This window comes from Lampetra fluviatilis, chromosome 54, assembly GCF_964198595.1.
Source record: "Lampetra fluviatilis chromosome 54, kcLamFluv1.1, whole genome shotgun sequence".
NCBI classification, from domain to species: domain Eukaryota; kingdom Metazoa; phylum Chordata; class Hyperoartia; order Petromyzontiformes; family Petromyzontidae; genus Lampetra; species Lampetra fluviatilis.
In genome coordinates, this window is record NC_136328.1 from 4,102,105 (window position 1) to 4,120,083 (window position 17,979).

General features: G+C 46.0%; 1 protein-coding gene across 1 annotated transcript; it reads left to right on the forward strand.

Moving 5' to 3' along the window:
* Positions 1–1,723: 1,723 nt before the first annotated feature.
* LOC144949483 (carbonic anhydrase-like) lies at positions 1,724–17,703 on the forward strand. The gene is made up of 7 exons (XM_078879405.1): positions 1,724–1,808; positions 7,692–7,889; positions 10,094–10,212; positions 13,381–13,476; positions 13,971–14,033; positions 15,749–15,904; positions 17,417–17,703. Exons 1-7 carry the CDS (start codon positions 1,775–1,777, stop codon positions 17,522–17,524), a joined length of 774 nt encoding a protein of 257 aa, XP_078735531.1. The 5' UTR covers positions 1,724–1,774; the 3' UTR covers positions 17,525–17,703.
* The last annotated feature ends 276 nt before the right edge of the window (positions 17,704–17,979 follow it).

Below are 17,979 nucleotides of genomic sequence, written 5' to 3' on the forward strand. Positions count from 1 at the left end.
AGGGTTCACTCAGCTATACAGCTCTTTTTCAGAAGAGACTTGGCCGCAAATCATAGCTCAAGAAAGTGCATTATCACTCTGTGGAAATGTATAGCAGCCAAATAATGAAAACGCATGTTGATTCTAAATGTGGAGGGAAAACCCGGAGGACCTGGAGAAAAATCAATGTGACCTCGGCGAGAACATACAAACTCCAAATATACAGGTGACAAGGTCAAGATCGAACCCTGCATACCAGGCGAGGTAGTTAACATCTCGCCACCATTGCACCCAAGAGCCCCCTCGTAAGGGTATTTGGCCTACTCTTCCACGCTGGTCAAAAGTCTTGAAATAGGTGGAGGTAACCACACTTTACCCGGCCGCACATGACCTACCGATCGACAAATTTGTGGTGTGCCCATTTATACCGATGGGTGGACAAGGGCGGTGGGATTTAACTGCCGCGCCAGGAGATTAAACCAGAAACCTCTGGATTGCAAGTCCAGTGACCAAGCCATTGCACCATCGCAGCATGTCTACCAAACCATAACATTGCAATTATACATCCCGGTGGCAAAATATTACGCATGATATATAATCGAAAACTCTACAGCGTGTTGATAAATAGTTTGTAGGGAATATAAAAATTAACTTTTTTTGAATTTTACAGTTAGCTTATTCACTTCCGATTATTTTTTATTTTTTTCCTCTCCCAGCGATGGAAAAGACGTCCGCTAAAAGTGCCACGAGGACATGATATTGCACATTTGCAGTCCTGCTGTCGGCGACGTTGGGAAGACAAAGGTGGGGAACGCGCCAACCTCCTTTCTCAACGCCAACGGCTTTTAACCTCCACGCCCAAGGACAGGCGGCCCATTTTTCCATCTCTGTGAACCAAACTCCGAGACTTCCGTAAAAAAAAAATTATCCAAACTTTTTTTTTGTCGCACACACGCGCCTCGACAAATATCCCCCCGTGTATGCAAAGTACATGTACACAAAAAATCAATCTCCAACTCCTACGGCTGCTGATGAATTCTTGACAATTATATAAATAAAATAGTGTGCCTGCACTTAACTTTCGTTGTTTGCACTGCTTAAACCTCAATGAGTACCCGAGACAGGAGGATAATGCTTAGATGTATTATGCATGCGCATTTACATTTACTTAACTTGCATGTGGATGTTTGAGCATGCTTAAATATTTGATACCGTTTTAGTTGTTTGATGTTTTGGTAATATTTTATATATCTTATATTTTTTGGATAAATAATATATTTATGTATTTTTATGGTTTACGCATTGCAGAAGGACATTTTAATTAATTGTCCAAAGACAATTACCGGACAACTGGGCAGAAGTGTGGATTTGAGATGTCACAAATGCCAGTGAACTTCAAGCTGTGTATGTATTGAAAGAGACGGGTACCCCAATGCATGCACCTGTAACATACTCGACAGTTCGTAATGTCACGCGCGCACACGCGTGGAAACAAATGCACACATACAGAAATGTACTCGTGCGAAAGACGATCAATTTTAGTACACCATGCATGAATAGAGCGATCGGTGTGTCATTTTCTTCCGTCTAAGCATGAGTGTGTAAGTACACTTGCATGTATGCGGGTAGGCGTGCCATTGCGTGTGTGCGTGTGTGTGTGTGCGTGTGTGTGTGTGCGATGGCCCTTATAAAAGGCGCTCCTTGGGGTAAGCTAAGATCATCAGACAAGCGATCTGCTGAGAACTCCTCGTAAACCTTATCTGATACCACTCTCCACCAGCTCTCTTCAGCGACAATGTGCGAACACTGGGGCTACGGTTCTGAGAACGGTAAGTTTCTACACACCCACGGTCACAACACATTGGCGTTAGTGTGTACGTGTGCGTCTCGCTCACGGCCAACATCAGTGACGATTATCTGAACCGGTCCTGGGCCTCCCCTAGGTCGACTCAGCCTCGAATGAGTACCCAATGCGGTGTGTCGTGCCAAACTTCATAGGTGCTCGCTAACAGCACTTGCCCCAAAAGTCTGTAAAGGCTACGGGGGATCTTTGTTTTTGTCTCGCCTCATGCGACGTGTGCTACGCGTTGTCGCCGCCCGTTTGTTCGGCACGATGTCCGACGTTTCGCTCCACGTGCCAAACGCGTCCTCTTCTTCTTCTGCAGGAACTGAGCATTCAAATTGGGGAGATAATATGGTATTATGTTTGGAAAACGTACACACTTGGCATTCATTAACTATGAGTACACTCTATTATAAAAACATTTTATAACAGGTGTGAATATGTGAGAAAAAAATGTTTCAGGGACTGCGTTGGTTATGTTAGTGACTTGCTTACCTTTCCTATGCTTTGCACTCCCATCGTGTTTTCTGTATTGTTTGTTGTTGTGAATGTCTGACCCAGTGCCCCACCTGGGCACCTCTAATAAAAGATCTTCATAGTTCATCGGATTCCACCAGTATGAATACAGATTCCTATTCTCTGTGTGTAAAGGCAGAGGGGATAGAATAACGTTACCACCAAACCCAACAATTGAAAAAATAGAGTGAACATATGTTCGCATATTGGCTCCTTCTGCGAGCAGATCGAGAGGGAAGGCAAAACTTAGGGGCCAGTTTGTCTTAAAATAGACAATACCGCAGCAGCCTGCCACTGAAAGTCACAATCTGCCATTCCGATCTCTCAGTTTCTGAAGAAAAAGGGTGGCTGCAGAAACATTGCTTCACCTTGTCATTTTATATTTTAAATAACTCTCGACCAATTATAGCGTTGGTACAATATTTGCAGCCTAGATAGATAAACGTGCCTTTGTAAAAGTGACGATACAATAACGGCAGGGAAGACGAAAGTGTGGCGCTCTGTGATTAGACGAAAGTGTGGCGATGACATGGTGAGGCCTTCATCCAGCAGTGGAAAGTCTAATGGATGGCGATGATTATGAATTTTCTGGATGACATGTAACCTTAGCATTTTATAAGCTGGCTTTCGCGAGCAAAATTATTATTTATAATTGGATACTATCGGGTTGGATCGTGTCGCTGTGACCCTCCAACACTCGACCGTGACAATCGAATCGAGTTGCCTTGTGGGATGTTTTTGTTACAATTGATTAGTTTTTTTTAGCTGAGCTGTCGTTAAGATCTGGATGTAATTTCCAGCGAAAGGTCAAATAAAATTTGTTACAATTACACTCCAGAAACATATCGTACCGTTGAACCACACGCGGTGCTCCAAGCCTGCGGAGGCCACAAACCAACGGCGGCGGTAGGGCACAGAGCGAGAGAGGTCAAACGTTTACATTTGTCAAAGGAAAACGAATCGGCCTTTTTGACAAACAAAAAAAAATGTTATGTTTAGCGACAAGTGATGGCAGCCTCAGGCGTGCCCCATCACGGTAAGGCCACTGGCACCGCTATCAAGGCGGAGCTGCTGGAATCACATTCCCTTCACCGTCAACTTTTTTCGCCTTTTGTGAGATTCTGACCACCTCCGTTGGGTGTTATTGTTTGCGTGACTATTGTGTGCTTAACGCCTGCGTGCGTGCGTGTATCAATGTAGGTTTGCTGTGTGTGTGTGTGTGTATGCCGAACCTGTTTCGCACCGTACATATCCAACCGCGCTAATCCGAGGTACCGGGGGGGGGGGGGAATGACCATTAAACACAAAAAAAATCTGTACCTGTTGCCCTTGTTAAAATGACATCTTCAGTAAAGTAACTATTATTTCGTTTACGTGGTTATGCACTGCTCGGTGTAGGCTTGCACGGTATATCCAGGAGTTCCCAATTGTTACCCTCAGTGGGGGCACCTTGTAACAAGACAAATACCCCAACTTATTTTAAAAACCCAGCCCAGGTTTAAGTGTTCAGGGTGGCCACCAAGGACGATTCCAACTTTGTGGGCCATTTTTTGTAAATCCAATTCCTTCTCTTTACCGTATTTTGCCACCACCCATTTCTGACACCACATTGTTCGTTACCTCGGTTATTACAATTCAAGGTTGTCGTTGTTTTGCTTGTTTTACGTGATACAGTGTATGAATCGTAAAGCTAAATCATTAACAACGCCTCGGAGCCAGGCAAGGTTGGGGCCAGGCGGGTCCTAGGGTCAGCTGTGGCCAACCAAATGCCCCCTTTGACTCCACCCAAGTTCACTCTGCTGCTTAGCAGTATGTCACTGTTGTGGTGCCCCCAACTCCAATCCGATTCCAGACGTACTGGAGCCAGGCCTTCACAGAGCGCAGTTCGTTTAGCCTCAGGGGACCCCCTTAAACTACAAAATATATTTTTTCATTTCACCAGGTGTAAGGCCCACTGAGCTAAATAGCTTTTTCAGAAGCGACCTGTCCACAAATGATAGCTCAACGAAAAGGCTTATCGTGTTGAAATGGAGAGCCGCTAAAATACTCGAAACGCGTGTTGATTCTAAATATGGAGGGGGAAAACCGGAGGACCACGGAGAAAAATCCAGGTGACCACGGGGGGAGACAGAGAGAGACACGCAAACTCCAAATATACAGCAGCAGGTGTCAAGGTCAGGATCGAACCCACGACCTCCTGTATACCAGGCGAGGTAGTTAACATCTTGCCACGACCGTGGCGCCCCTTACCCGATGGCAGCTGTCCCTGTGCAACACAAGGCAAGCACAACACCAGCCTGCAAGTCGTGGGCATTAGTCTGCGATGTTGCTGTTTGGTTTCAAATCATCGAACTAATTTGGACCCGTGACGCCGTCACCCGATGTCTGCTCATTTTCCAAGAACGTCGCTCGATATTTAGCGGCCACCGTGAAGCAGACGAACGCATTGCGTTGTCGTATTTGTTAACACACCCACCGCGGTGTGAAATCAAAGTGGCATTTATGTGTTTGTTTTTTTATTTTACCAAGGTGCAAAACCTTATTTGAATTTCAGGCACAGAACTGCCATTAATTAATACACGTAATGACGCTGTTGTTTTCATATCCAAGTTACACATTGGGTGTATCACAGTCTTGCTTTTCAACCATTACAAAGTTTCACAGACTATGTGGGGGGGGGCGGGGAGGGTTTGTGGTTCGGGGTCAAATTCTAGGCTGCTGGCCCTGCCCTGGCCTAACAATCAGGGGCCTGCATAGACAGTCCAACGTGTCGCCTAAACAGCCCGTTAAAGACACAGCGCGTCGCCTGCGAATGTATTAGGGCAGTGGTTCTTAACCTGGGGTGCGGGTGCGGAGATGCCCTTTCTGGGGGGGGGTGCGAGACGCGGGCAGATTTTTATTTCGAAGGTAAATAATCGAAAACACAAATTAATCACGGGCACGTAAGTACAACTTACTTTATATTCTTTCTTTCGGTAAAGTCACGTAGAAGGGAAATATTATTTTATTATTTCCCTTCTACGTGACTTTACCGAAAGAACCAAGAATATGAATCCCTGCAGTCACGAAAGCTTTAAATCGAAATACAACTTACTTTGTTTCATCAAACCCCCTATGAATTTATGAACATTATATTGTTAAAAACATTACGATTGAGAAGCTAAGGGGTGCAGGGCTGCAGTAAAGGTTAAGAACCACTCCTTTAGGGTCTTTCGACCGTGATCCTGCGTGACCCCGGCGAGTGGTAAAGTCTCGATAGGAGCCATCCCGGGGACTTTGCACGACCACGGTAATTGCGGGCACGTGGTTCAAACGGGCAGAATTATTACTTTTTATCGCTATTGAGTGGCACCTTAAATTGGTCGGTTTAAAAGTCACCTGTAGTTAAACATTTAACGAAATGGCCAGGAATAGGTAAATACGTTTTAGCGCCGTGATACAGCGCACACGTAACACTTATTGGCAGTTTTTTTTGCGAGGGTAATAATTAGACTTAAGTCGTCTTTACCCAACTCTGCCCCCTTAACAATGACACGATTTGCACTTCTGATCGCACAGCTGGGGGCTAATCCTGGAGTGTCACTTAATCTGAATCATATTATAATTGATTTTATTCGCATTTTATTCAGTCAAACTAATTTAACGGCATGTTCGCAACAGGCAAAAATGTAACCAAACGCAAACTAGGTGACGTGTATCAAGTGATCTTTGAGCTATAAACACGCGTGCAAAATATGTTTCAGGAAATTGACTTTACCTAATATCACGGGAAACCTCATAAGTCAGTTAATTATGTCACTGTTTGAATTAGTGTGGGGTTACCTGTACCCTGACCCTTAATCGTGACCTCTACTGATGATGTCTTTCTTCGAAGAGTGAGGTCCGCCCAGACATATGATAATCTGCTTTGAATTGGTATTTCAATATTCCCATTAAAACTGGCATCAAGCTACATGATAGTCACGGTGTGTTTCCCAATCATTCGAAACTCATTTCACAAAGACTCACAACAGAGCCACAGTCTAGACTCAAAGGATAAACCTCTCTCCAGCCTAATTCCCGTCCTCTGTCATGAAATAAAATAAAAGATTACACTGCGAACTGGATTTGCAAACTGGACATCACCGGTTCGATCCAACGCGTTTCTTACATCCGCCTCCCCCCCCATCTAGCGAACAATGCAAATCTGTGGTTAAGTTGTTCGGCAGGTCACGCGAGGTGGGTTAAAGTGTGTGGCACTCCCACCACGTCTGCTCAGTGCGGATGAGTAGGCCAAACACCCTCGAGCGGGGCGTCCTTGAGTTTCCCTCTCCCGGAAGCCCTTTCACCCGCCTCAGAGTGACCAAGCAGTCGCCAGGCTGCACCCACAAACCCGTCTCTAGACGAAGGGAAAGCCACTCACAGCTCTCCGATCTTATGGCGCAATGCGTCACGTTCCTCCCATGCGTTTTCGTGTGCCCCCCCCCCGCCTCCCAGACAACGAGACAAGAAGTCATTTAATTTTTTACCTACGTGACTTTACCGAAAAAAACAAAGAGTATGGATCCTTGCAGTCACGAAAACTTCACATCTAGAAAGGGATGCCAAATAATGCTGTTTTGAATGTTCGCCCTTACCGTTCCCTCCCCTATTATTGTATTTTTCCCATTGCCCCTATAATTATATGTTCCCAATTGCCGTTCCCTCCCTTATAATTGTACGTTCCCCATTACCGTTCCCTCCCCTATACTTGTGCAGTGCAGGACTTAGGAGACGACATTTGTGGAGGCACCTTCTTTTATTAACACACACGATCACGACGATACACACTAGCCGACACAACACTAGCCGTCCAGCATCGGCGGCGCTAACGAACTAAGGCAGCTGGCAGGCTATCTAGCAGCGCAACATCGAGGGATGACAGAGACGACGCCCCCCTTCTCGAACCCACTAGGAGGATCCAGGGGCTTCCAGATGGACCCCTCCCGACTTCTTACACTCTGCCGACACACACCGTGCATGCTGTCGGTCACTAGCGTGTGTGCTGTTTTTACACCGCAGTTGCTGCTTTTCGTCACCAGCCGGCGCTATTACACTACAACTTGTATGTTGCCCCCCTCGCCGCTCCCTCCCCCCATATAAACGTTCACTTCTCTCTGCTCGAGTCTCCCCGTACCTGGGCGTGGGGCCGCGAGCCCAATCCGCCCCTCTTCACCAAGCTCGCCCCCGGCCGCGTCCGATCTTCTGCTTCTGTGACCAGCGGCAATGTACCGGGCTCGTGTCGAGTTGGCAGAAATAAATGCAGGCGGTTTTGTGTCACGACGTCTATAATCGTCTCGGATTAAAGACAAGGATGACCGTGCGATGATTGCAGGACCCGAGGTGTGGGGCAAGCATTTTAAGAACGCCGATGGGTCTCGTCAGTCTCCCATCGACATCGTGCCAGCCAGCGCCGTCTACGACGCGGCACTGGGCGCCCTCTCCGTGAGCTACTCCGGCGCCGATTCCATGAGCATCTCCAACAGCGGTCACTCCTTCTCCGTGGACTACAACGACTCCGGCGACAGCAGTGGTACGCGAGCGTTCTTTTTTTTTATCATTGCCTGCCTCGATTTCTCTAAATCGGTTTCTTTTTGCTGGAACATTACTTAGCCGGCTGGCTTGCAGGAGGGGACTATCGGCCTAAAGGCAAACTTACCTGCCGCTAGACCAGGGGCAGGCAAACAAAATAACAAGAGCCATTTTTTTTGTTAGAATTCGGTTAAAACAACAATAAACCCAACTCAATATTTCAAGAGACGCAATGCACTGTGGTGGTGAATACGAGCACCACCGCGTTACTTTATCCCTCCGCGTACTGCAGCTCGAGAAAGTAGTTCGTCGTCGACCGCTCACAAACCGCGTCCTGTGAAAGAATGTCCCCTTATGAAAGAACCATGTTACGGCGAAGATGCGTCGTGCGAACACCACGCAGTGTGCGTGTGTTTATGTTGTTGATCCCCCCCCGCCCACACCTCCGATCAGCACGGTTGACTACGTACGGTGCGAAAGAAGTTCACCGTGCATAAGCTAAATTTCGATTTAAAGCTTTCGTGACTGCAAGGATTCATCTTCTTGGTTCTTTCGGTAAAGTCACGTAGAAGGGAAATAATAAAATAATACAAATAAAACATAATAAAATAATTCTCACGACGTTTCGGCCACAACGCCAGCAGCCGTCCTCAGGTGAAGAACAGGTCTGTCGTGACTTTACAGACAGACGCTGTCTCCCCGACAGACCTGGTCTTCACCTGAGGACGGCTGCTTGCGTTGTGGCCGAAACGTCGTGAGAATTATTTTATTATGTTTTATTTTTATTATTTTATTATTTCCCTTCTACGTGACTTTACCGAAAGAACCAAGAAGACGTGCATACGCTTTTTAAAATGCAGCAGCGCTCACAATATCCATGCGGCCAAAGTTGGGCTGCCTACCAAGCTCTTACTTTTGAATCCTCGGACGTATCCTGGAGCGCGGCCAACGGATGAGATAAACTGGACTCTTAAATAGAACAATGAGAGCACAGCGAACGATAACCAATCTCTCCTACGGATATTGCTTCACATTGCGGCGAAGCCAGCGGCTGATTTGATCACGTTCTATACACCACACACAATGCCACGCTTTATAACATTCGTAAAGTTTGGACTCGATTACACTTTCCCTCCGTCATTCATCGTCGGCAGTTCCGGTCACGAAATGGGCATTTATGCGCTTAGATAAAGATTAATTGGGGAAAATATTAGCACGATCTCATCCTCTCTATGGGCGCGTGGTGTCTTTGTATAGCGGTGGAGATGATAGAGAGATGGTTAATTCTAGATTTGAAGTTTTCGTGACTGCAAGGATCCATACTCTTTGGTTCTTTCGGTAAAATCACGTAGGTAGAAAAATAAAATAAAAATGAAAACAACTAAATTTAGTTGTTTTTAGTTGATTTCATTTTATTTTATTTTCACCTACGTGACTTTATCGAAAGAACCAAAGAGTATGATAGAGATAGATTAATTATTAGGTTTTTTTTCGATTCAAAGCTTTCGTGACTGCAGGGATTCATCTTCTTGGTTCTTTCGGTAAAGTCAATGTATTTTATAATGTTGTATTTTTATTATTTTATTATTTCCCTTCTACGTGACTTTACCGAAAGAACCAAGAAGATAATGATTAGTTATTCACCGACGGGCATGCTTTCCACCTCATTTTTTTTTATTAAACCCAGAACATATAATGAAAGGAAGAAGGATACCTCACAATACCGAAAGAAGGGAGGACTTTTCGTGTCAACTGTGCTGGATTATTACTTAACTAACCCAACAAAAAACTGCGGCTATTAATGTCCCCGGCAAGACCTCCTGTCATCCTTAAAGCGCACATGGCTTGGCACAAGCGCCATGGTGACACCACCGCCACTTAGTAACGAAGGGCAGTTGTTGTTGTTGTTGTTTGCGGTGGAGCGGTGGGTGTAGTGGTTAGCGCTACGCTGCTCTACGAACCCAGCGACCCGAATTCGATTCCCGCTCACGACCAACACCCGGTGACGATTATCTGAACCGGTCCTGGGCCTCCCCTAGGTCGACTCAGCCTCAAACGAGCACCTGGTGCGATGCGTAAACGTCACCATTGGGGAGACAAAGGCGGCTGGGCGTGGTGCCGGCATTCATAGGTGCTACCCGCTAACAGCACTTGCCCCAACAGTCTGTCGAAGGCGATACAAGCGGGGGATCTTTGTCTTTGCAGTGCTGAGTGGGGGGCCGCTCGCCAACCCGTACAAGCTGAAGCAGTTCCACTTCCACTGGGGGACCTCGGACGCGAAGGGATCCGAGCACACCGTGGATGGGAATTCCTACTCGGCCGAGGTGCGTGTGTGACTCTGTGTGTGTGACTGTGTGTGTGTGACTCTGTGTGTGACCCTGTATGTGTGTGACTATGTGTGTCACTGTGTGTGTGACTCTGTGTGTCACTGTGTGTGTGACTCTGTGTGTCACTGTGTGACACTGTGTGTGTGTCACTGTGTGTGTGTCACTGTGTGTGTGACTCTGTGTGTGACTCTGTGTGTGACTGTGTGTGTGTGACTCTGTGTGTCACTGTGTGTGTGACTCTGTGTGTCACTGTGTGTCACTGTGTGTGTGTCACTGTGTGTGTGTCACTGTGTGTGACTCTGTGTGTCACTGTGTGTGTGTGTCCCTGTGTGTATGTCCCTGTGTGTCACTGTGTGTGTGACTCTGTGTGTCCCTGTGTGTGTCTCTGTGTGTCACTGTGTGTCACTGTGTGTGTGTGTCCCTGTGTCACTGTGTGTGTGACTCTGTGTGTCCCTGTGTGTGACTCTGTGTGTCACTGTGTGTGTGTCACTGTGTGACTCTGTGTGTCACCATGTGCGTGACGCTGCATGTCACTTTGCCCGTGACGCTGTGTGACTGTGATACTGTGTAACACTGTGTCACTGTCTGTACCACTGTGGGACACTTTGCAATATTGTCTGTACTACTGTGTGCAACTGTGTCTGTGTGTACCTGTGTGTCACTGTGACCCTATGTGTCACTGTGTATATGGGATCCTGTGTGACACATTCACGCAACACCATAAGAAGTTGGCCAAACACCCCCCCTCCCATATCCAGATCCTTCCTTAAAAGATAAACGTCATAATAATAGTTAATTTTGTTATATACACAGAGATAAAATGGATTGGGGTCAGTGTTGCAATAGCTCAGTGGGCATTTCCTGGTTAAAACAAGTTGTATTTATCTTCTTGCTTCTTTCGGTAAAGTCACGTAGAAGGGAAGTAATTAAATAATAAAAACAAAACATAATAAAATAATTCTCACGACGTTTCGGCCACAACGCAAGCAGCCGTCCTCCGGTGAAAACCAGGTCTGCCGGGAGACAGCGTCAGACCTGAGGACGGCTGCTTGCGTTGTGGCCGAAACGTCGTGAGAATTATTTTATTATGTTTTATTTTTATTATTTTATTATTTCCCTTCTACGTGACTTTACCGAAAGGACCGAGAAGATGAATCCCTGCAGTCACGAAAGCTTTAAATCGAAAGTTGTATTTACAGAGTTTTTAAGTGATTTGCTAACGTTTTCTCTACTCTGCACTCCATTCGTGTTGTTGTCCTGTTTGTTGTTGTGACGTTCTCACACGCCCCTACTGGACATATGTGGGAAAAGAGCTTTATAGCTCGTCGGATTCTTCCAGCGTCAACAAATACTCTTTGGTTCTTTCGGTAAAGACACATAGGTAGAAAAAGTAATAGATCACGAAGTTTCGATCGCAGTTATTTTTTCTTGCTGTGGTTGTCCCACCTGATGACGATTGCTTGTGTTGCGATCGAAACGTCGTGATCTGATATTTTTTCTACCTACGTGACTCTACCGATAGATCCAAAGAGTATGGATTCCTGCAGTCACGAAAGCTTCAAATCAAGTTTCAACACAAATACTCTGATGCTGTATTCTGTGTTCACAACCATACGACTGCAATTGAGGGGACTAGAACCCATCGTCTCACGGAAGCTAAAGCCTGCTGCGTAGTCCTGGGATGGGTGACCAACAAACGCTCAACACAAACTCTCTGTCAATCTTAATTTGGAGCTTTCGTGACTGCAGGAATTACTCTTTGGTTCTTTCGGTAAAGTCACGTATAAAGATAAAATAATAAATTAAATAATAGCATACTACGACGTTGCGATTGCAACACAAGCAATCATCATCAGGTATAAAAGACATAGCAGATATCACAAAGATACATAGAGAGAGAACGTCTCTCTGTGTGCCAATGCGTGTTCTCTCTCTATGTATCTTTGTGATATCTGTCTGCTTATATGTCTGTCTATAGTTTTCTGGTTAGATTTGTGTTGCTATTTCTTTTATACCTGATGATGATTGCTTGTGTTGCAATCGAAACGTCGTAGTATGCTATTATTGAATTTATTATTGTATCTTTATACGTGACTTTACCGAAAGAACCAAAGAGTAAACTCTCTGTCCCCCAATGCCCTCTCATGGATGGCAGACCTCGACATTGGCATTCAGCAAACTGAGCATATTGCCATCGCGCGCGAGGACGGGCTAGTGGGAATCGGAGAGTGTCACTGTCGCAAACAAAAATCCACAGCTGGACTGCACTTCTAAGCTCAGTCTATGCTCCCCACAGTTATCGATCAGCGTGGTTAAGAACATTTTGACGAACCCCCCAAGACTCACGCGGTGGGTGTGGGGCAAGGCCATAATTATAATATATATTGGGGGACACACATCCCCCCCCCAATATTTAAATATGCTCAAAATGTCCTCCCCAATATATTGCTATAAAATAAATTTCTGTTTATATGATTGTGGTTATGGTTGTACTTTATTAATCCCTAATCTCTGCCATTACATACAATGAAACAAGAAAAGGTAAAATTTTAAAAACACAGCAATGTAATACAATACACTATTAGACATTATTGTAAAAAAATAAATTAAAAGCCCATCCCATGTGTTAGTGAATTTTGGAATATTTTAGGCAGGAAATGAGTTTTCAAATTGAGATTTTTTTTCTGGGGGGGGACCCCCAGACCCCCTGGAAGATTTGCCCCCCCCCCCCCAATGTTGACTCCATGGCTACGGCCTTGGTGTGGGGAGGCGCTCATCCAGCAGTGGTATTGACACACCGCTGCACGGGTACATGCCAGGACACTTCACCGTGACATCTCATAGCTGTCAACCCGTACGGTTTACCCCGTGTTCTTGTACAGGGAAATTTAGTTTTCAGGCCCATACGGCGTTACAGCCGTTTCAATACGAGCAACAAAAACTAATTGTTTAGTAACATAATTTTCCTCTGTTCCTTTGTATTTCTCCCTTGTGATGGGACTTTGTAGGATAAACGTTGAGATTTAGAAGGCGCACGGGGCGACCAATAAGGTCTGAATTGGTATGCAATAAGGCACTGATAAGGGTTTGACAGGTGTGCGTCACCTCCCATGTGGCCCCGTCCGCCACGCAGTGGCTCACCGCGCCCGTGTCTCTCCGTTGCAGCTCCACCTGGTGCACTGGAATGCGGTCAAGTACGCGAGCTTCGACGAGGCGAAAGACAAGAGCGATGGGCTGGCTGTGCTGGGCGCCTTCGTGAAGGTGCTCCACTCGAACAAAGATCCCCCCTATAGCCTTTACAGACTGTTGGTGCAAGTGCTGTTAGCGAGCACCTATGACAATCCGAACAGTACACGAGGGGGTGGGTGGCCAGCACCATGCCTGATCACATTTGTCCCCCTAGTGGCGATGATTTTACACACCGCACCAGGTACTCATTTGAGGCTGAGTCGACTTAGGGGAGGCCCAGGACCGGTTCAAAAAATCGTCACCGGTTTTGGTGGCCGTGAGCGGGAATCGAACTCGGGTTGCCGGGTTCGTAGCGAAGCGCGCTAACCGCTCACCGCCACACTACCGCTCACCACATCCACCCTCACCCAGACTCACCCACCCTCACCCACCTACACTCACAAATACAAAGATCCACTGCATAGCCTGTAACAGACTGTCGGGGACAAGCACACCCCTTGGACATTCTCATATTCAGCTTCAGTGTGTAACGGTAAAGCTGACGTCGGATTTTACATTTTTTCCAGGTTGGCGCAAATAACGCCGGATTGCAGAAGGTGACGGATGCTCTGAAGGCCATCGAGAACAAGGTGAGGACACGACAGAATGTGTCGACACGTGACGCACAATCCCAAAATCCCACGGGCAACGTCAATGAACACGAGCATTGTGGACTGTCGAGTTTTCTGAAAGCAGACGTTACAAACCACCGGTTTGCAACAACCAAACAAATAATAACGTCAGTCATGTGTTTTTGGTTGACGTGGTGTTATCGCTGTTTAATTTATAGAAAGCGTTCGAAAACAAGAAAATAGCAAACTCTGCTCACGAATAGAAATGCTCCGAGCAAAATTCCTTCGCCATCCAATAATAATGGTAATACAATTGATAATCGACTCTGCGTCACTGCGCGATTATCCGGCTTCCAACATTATCCGGCGATGCTGGGCCGATCCGGCGAAACCGGCAAAACTGCTTCAAAGGCTGTAACCAGGTCCGGCGATCGGCACCATGTGGCGTGACAAAAAATAAAGTAGCCATGCTTGATTTCGGTGTTAAATATGATATAAAGTACACTATACACTACATACAACTTAAGCAATGAAAATACTGCGTGTATGTACATCACCCCATGCAGAGTCTTCGAGATTGGAGTGGTAAGTACGGGTGAGCAAACACAGTAACTTCTTAAAGTATGATATTTATTTGTGTCTATTTGTATGTTTATTCATCGTAATTAACGTGAAAGAATCGGCAACATACCGTATCATGGCCCGTCTGGCAGCAACGGAGTGAGCTAGCAATTGCAGCACTGCACCTATAACTTCACTTCCATAGTTATATTGAACTGGATTAAGTCTCTACCTACAGCGGGTACATTCAATCAGGAATATTATGTACGGTTTTGATAGTTAGGGTCTTTTTCACTATAGAGTTCACTCATCAACGTTTAAAGCTTCCCAGCTGAGCTTCCCTTTCAGCAAAGATGACATCTCGAACGCATGAGCTCAACTTGATCTCTGCTGGACTTCCATAGGAAGTCAGTGGGCGGAAATTATTTGCTGCACTGCGCCATTAATGCACCAACAAGAGTTTGATTTCCAGCCAGGGCTAACACAAGCGGCGATTGATATCTAAACTGATTCTGGGCCACCCCGACCTTCAGAAATGTGCAATTGTCCAGCGTATGGTTCAACAACCTCCATATGGCTGACAGAGCATGGGGGAGGTTTTCATCCAGCCCGAAGTAAAAAGTATTGTAAATAATTGTGATTTCAATATTTACATTGCTGAAATTTTTTTAAAATAAAAATCGAGAGTGTTCGAGTTTTGGTGGATTAATATTATAGACGGATGCCTGCATTTTAACCTGAGCCAACATTAACGGTAAGACCGTGAAAAAATTAACCCGTAAAAACAAAGTTTTTCACTATAAATCCTTTATATGCGTGGCGGCTAGAGTCCTCTCGTCCTCTGGCTTGAGATGGCTGCCACCTATGGGTCAGATGATTGCATGCAACCATTAAGCAATTGGTAATTAAATATAATATTTTTGTCCTAAAAAGTGTAAAAAAAATTTAAAACAAATTTTCACGAAAAGTTATTGTCACGCACAACGAGTCTGTGTGGAAAATGTCAGCTCGATTGGATCACGGGAAGTGGTTTAAAAAACGACCGAAAGATTTGCACGGTCCTAAGCAAGCAAGCAAGTGAACTTAATATAAAGGATTTAAAAAAAAAACATTTGTTGCAAGCGACCTCACTCGGAGTGCCGTATTTATTTATTTATGTATTTGTACTCCAGGGTGCCAAGGCGGACTTCAAGAACTACGACCCCTCGGTTCTCCTGCCCAAGTCCCTGGACTTCTGGTCCTACCTGGGCTCTCTGACCACCCCGCCCCTCAATGAGAGCGCTATCTGGATCGTGCTCAAGGATCCGATCTCCGTCAGCAAGGAGCAGGTGAGACAGCGATACAGGCCCGGGGTGGGGGGGGGTACTGGGAACACCATGGGTGCTTGAATGTGTGGCGAGATGTTAACCACCTCGCCTGGTATACAGGAGGTCGTGGGTACGATCTATTCCGACCACCGACGCCTGTATATTTGGAGTTGGCGTGTTCTCCTCGTGGTCGCGTGTATCTTTCTCCGGGTTCTCCGGTCTGTCCCTCCACATTTAGAATCGACTTGCGTTTTAGAGTATTTAACTGCTATAAATGTCCACATGATAAGCCACTTCGTTGAGCTATCCTTTGTGGCCAGGTCGCTTCTAACAACAAAAAAGAGCTATATAGCTCAGTGGGCCTTACCTGGTAAAATAAAATAAAAGCTTGCCTCACTTATCTGTACAGTCCCATCGGTGAGCTCCTCCAGCAGGGAAGGCTGCGCTGGCTGGATCATGTAGCCCGCATGCTCAGCCACCGCATGCCTAAACAGCTTTTGTTCGGCCGGATAGAGGGCCAAACGGGCGCGGCACGGGCTAGAGAATAGATGGAATGATGTGGTACGAGAGGATATGGATCTAAGATCGGCATCTGTGGAGGAGGCTCGTGAAGGACGCTACTGAGCAGTTGGAGGCAGTCTTCCTCCAGCAACAGCAGAGGGCAGAGGAGCGACGCTCACAAGGGGAGCTGCTAAACACAGCAAATTGGCACAGTAGAGGGCAAAGTTGGTGCATCTGCCGGTCATCTCAGTCAACCCATGGCACCTGGGTCTGTCCCGTGACCTCCTGTCAGCGGGCGTTCGACACTTCACGTCGCCTTAACGTGCACGTAACCTGGCACAAGCGCTGTGGTGACGTCACCGCCACTTCGTGACAAATGGCGATTGTTGTCGGAGTCTCGTTAAATCTCAATATTATATTCTTGGTTCTTTCGGTAAAGTCACGTAGAAGGGAAATAAAAAATAATAAAAATAAAACAATACATTTTCACGTTTCGGCCACAACGCAAGCAGCCGTCTTCAGGTGAAGAACAGAGCTGTCGGAAAGACAGCGGCCTAATCAACACTGCTAAGCTTGGCAGCGTATTTTAAGCTGGGTGGGAGGAGCAGAAAGCCTTGACAAAGAAGTTTACATATCAACATAATAATTTAGCATGTTGATGACAAATGCAGATACGGGGTTAGTCACTGCTCGTGGAATGTGTAGGCGGTAGGGGGTCTCAAAGTCATATTATTTCCCTTCTACGTGACTTTACCGAAAGAACTAAGACAATTATTCCCTGCAGTCACGAAAGCTTTAAATCGAAATTTAAATCTCAATATTATCTTTACAGGAGGGTCTTCCGTCGGGATATTTGGCCAATTTCCACAAATTAAGTGTTTTGGACTCTTGTGGAAGGAGCGAAAATGCCAACAGAAACCATCGTGTGTCGTGCTACTCGCTAACACCACTTGCCCTCTGGTATGTTAAGGGCTATACGGGGGCGGGTATCTGCCTCTCATCTTTCGTCTTCGTTTTGTTTTTACCTCTCAGCTGGCTGCATTCCGCTCAGTGAAAGCGAGCGACGGCTCCCAACTGGTGTGCAACTTCCGTCCGACGCAGCCTCTCAAAGGCCGCGTGGTGCAGGCCTCCTTCAAGTGAAAATCCAGCCGGACGCAGGGTCCCGTGTGCGCGTGTCACCGCGTGTGTCACCGCGCCTGTGCTGTTGTGCCAATTGCGCCGAGTGGTTGTGGAATTGTGTCCGCCTGCTAATGGAATTGTGCCAAATACGCCATTAAAATTATATACATAGTAGGATATAGATAGCTGACAAATTTGTAGGGGGGATTCATCGAGCAGTAGATAAATTATGGCTGATGGTGATCTCATATATATAGAATGAGTATCTATGTGAATTACCTGTTGGGTATGCAATGATTTTTTTAAGGATTGAACATCGGTGACAGAAGCACAAACGTTGGCACACAATTTATACCTAGATATATATTTAACAATTCTAAGTGTCGACTTATTTTTGGTAGAAAAAAATAGATCCACATTTTTAAATGTTCAGCTTATCAAACCCATAAAATGTGTGGCCGACTGTCTTTTCTTGG

Excerpts from the sequence above, each read along its gene's own strand:
- LOC144949483 (XM_078879405.1), top strand. The coding sequence starts at position 1,775 with ATGTGCGAACACTGGGGCTACGGTTCTGAGAACG. Across the intron at positions 13,477-13,970 it reads TGCTGGGCGCCTTCGTGAAG|GTTGGCGCAAATAACGCCGG; the intron begins GTGCTCCACTCG and ends CATTTTTTCCAG. Across the intron at positions 15,905-17,416 it reads TCTCCGTCAGCAAGGAGCAG|CTGGCTGCATTCCGCTCAGT; the intron begins GTGAGACAGCGA and ends TTTACCTCTCAG.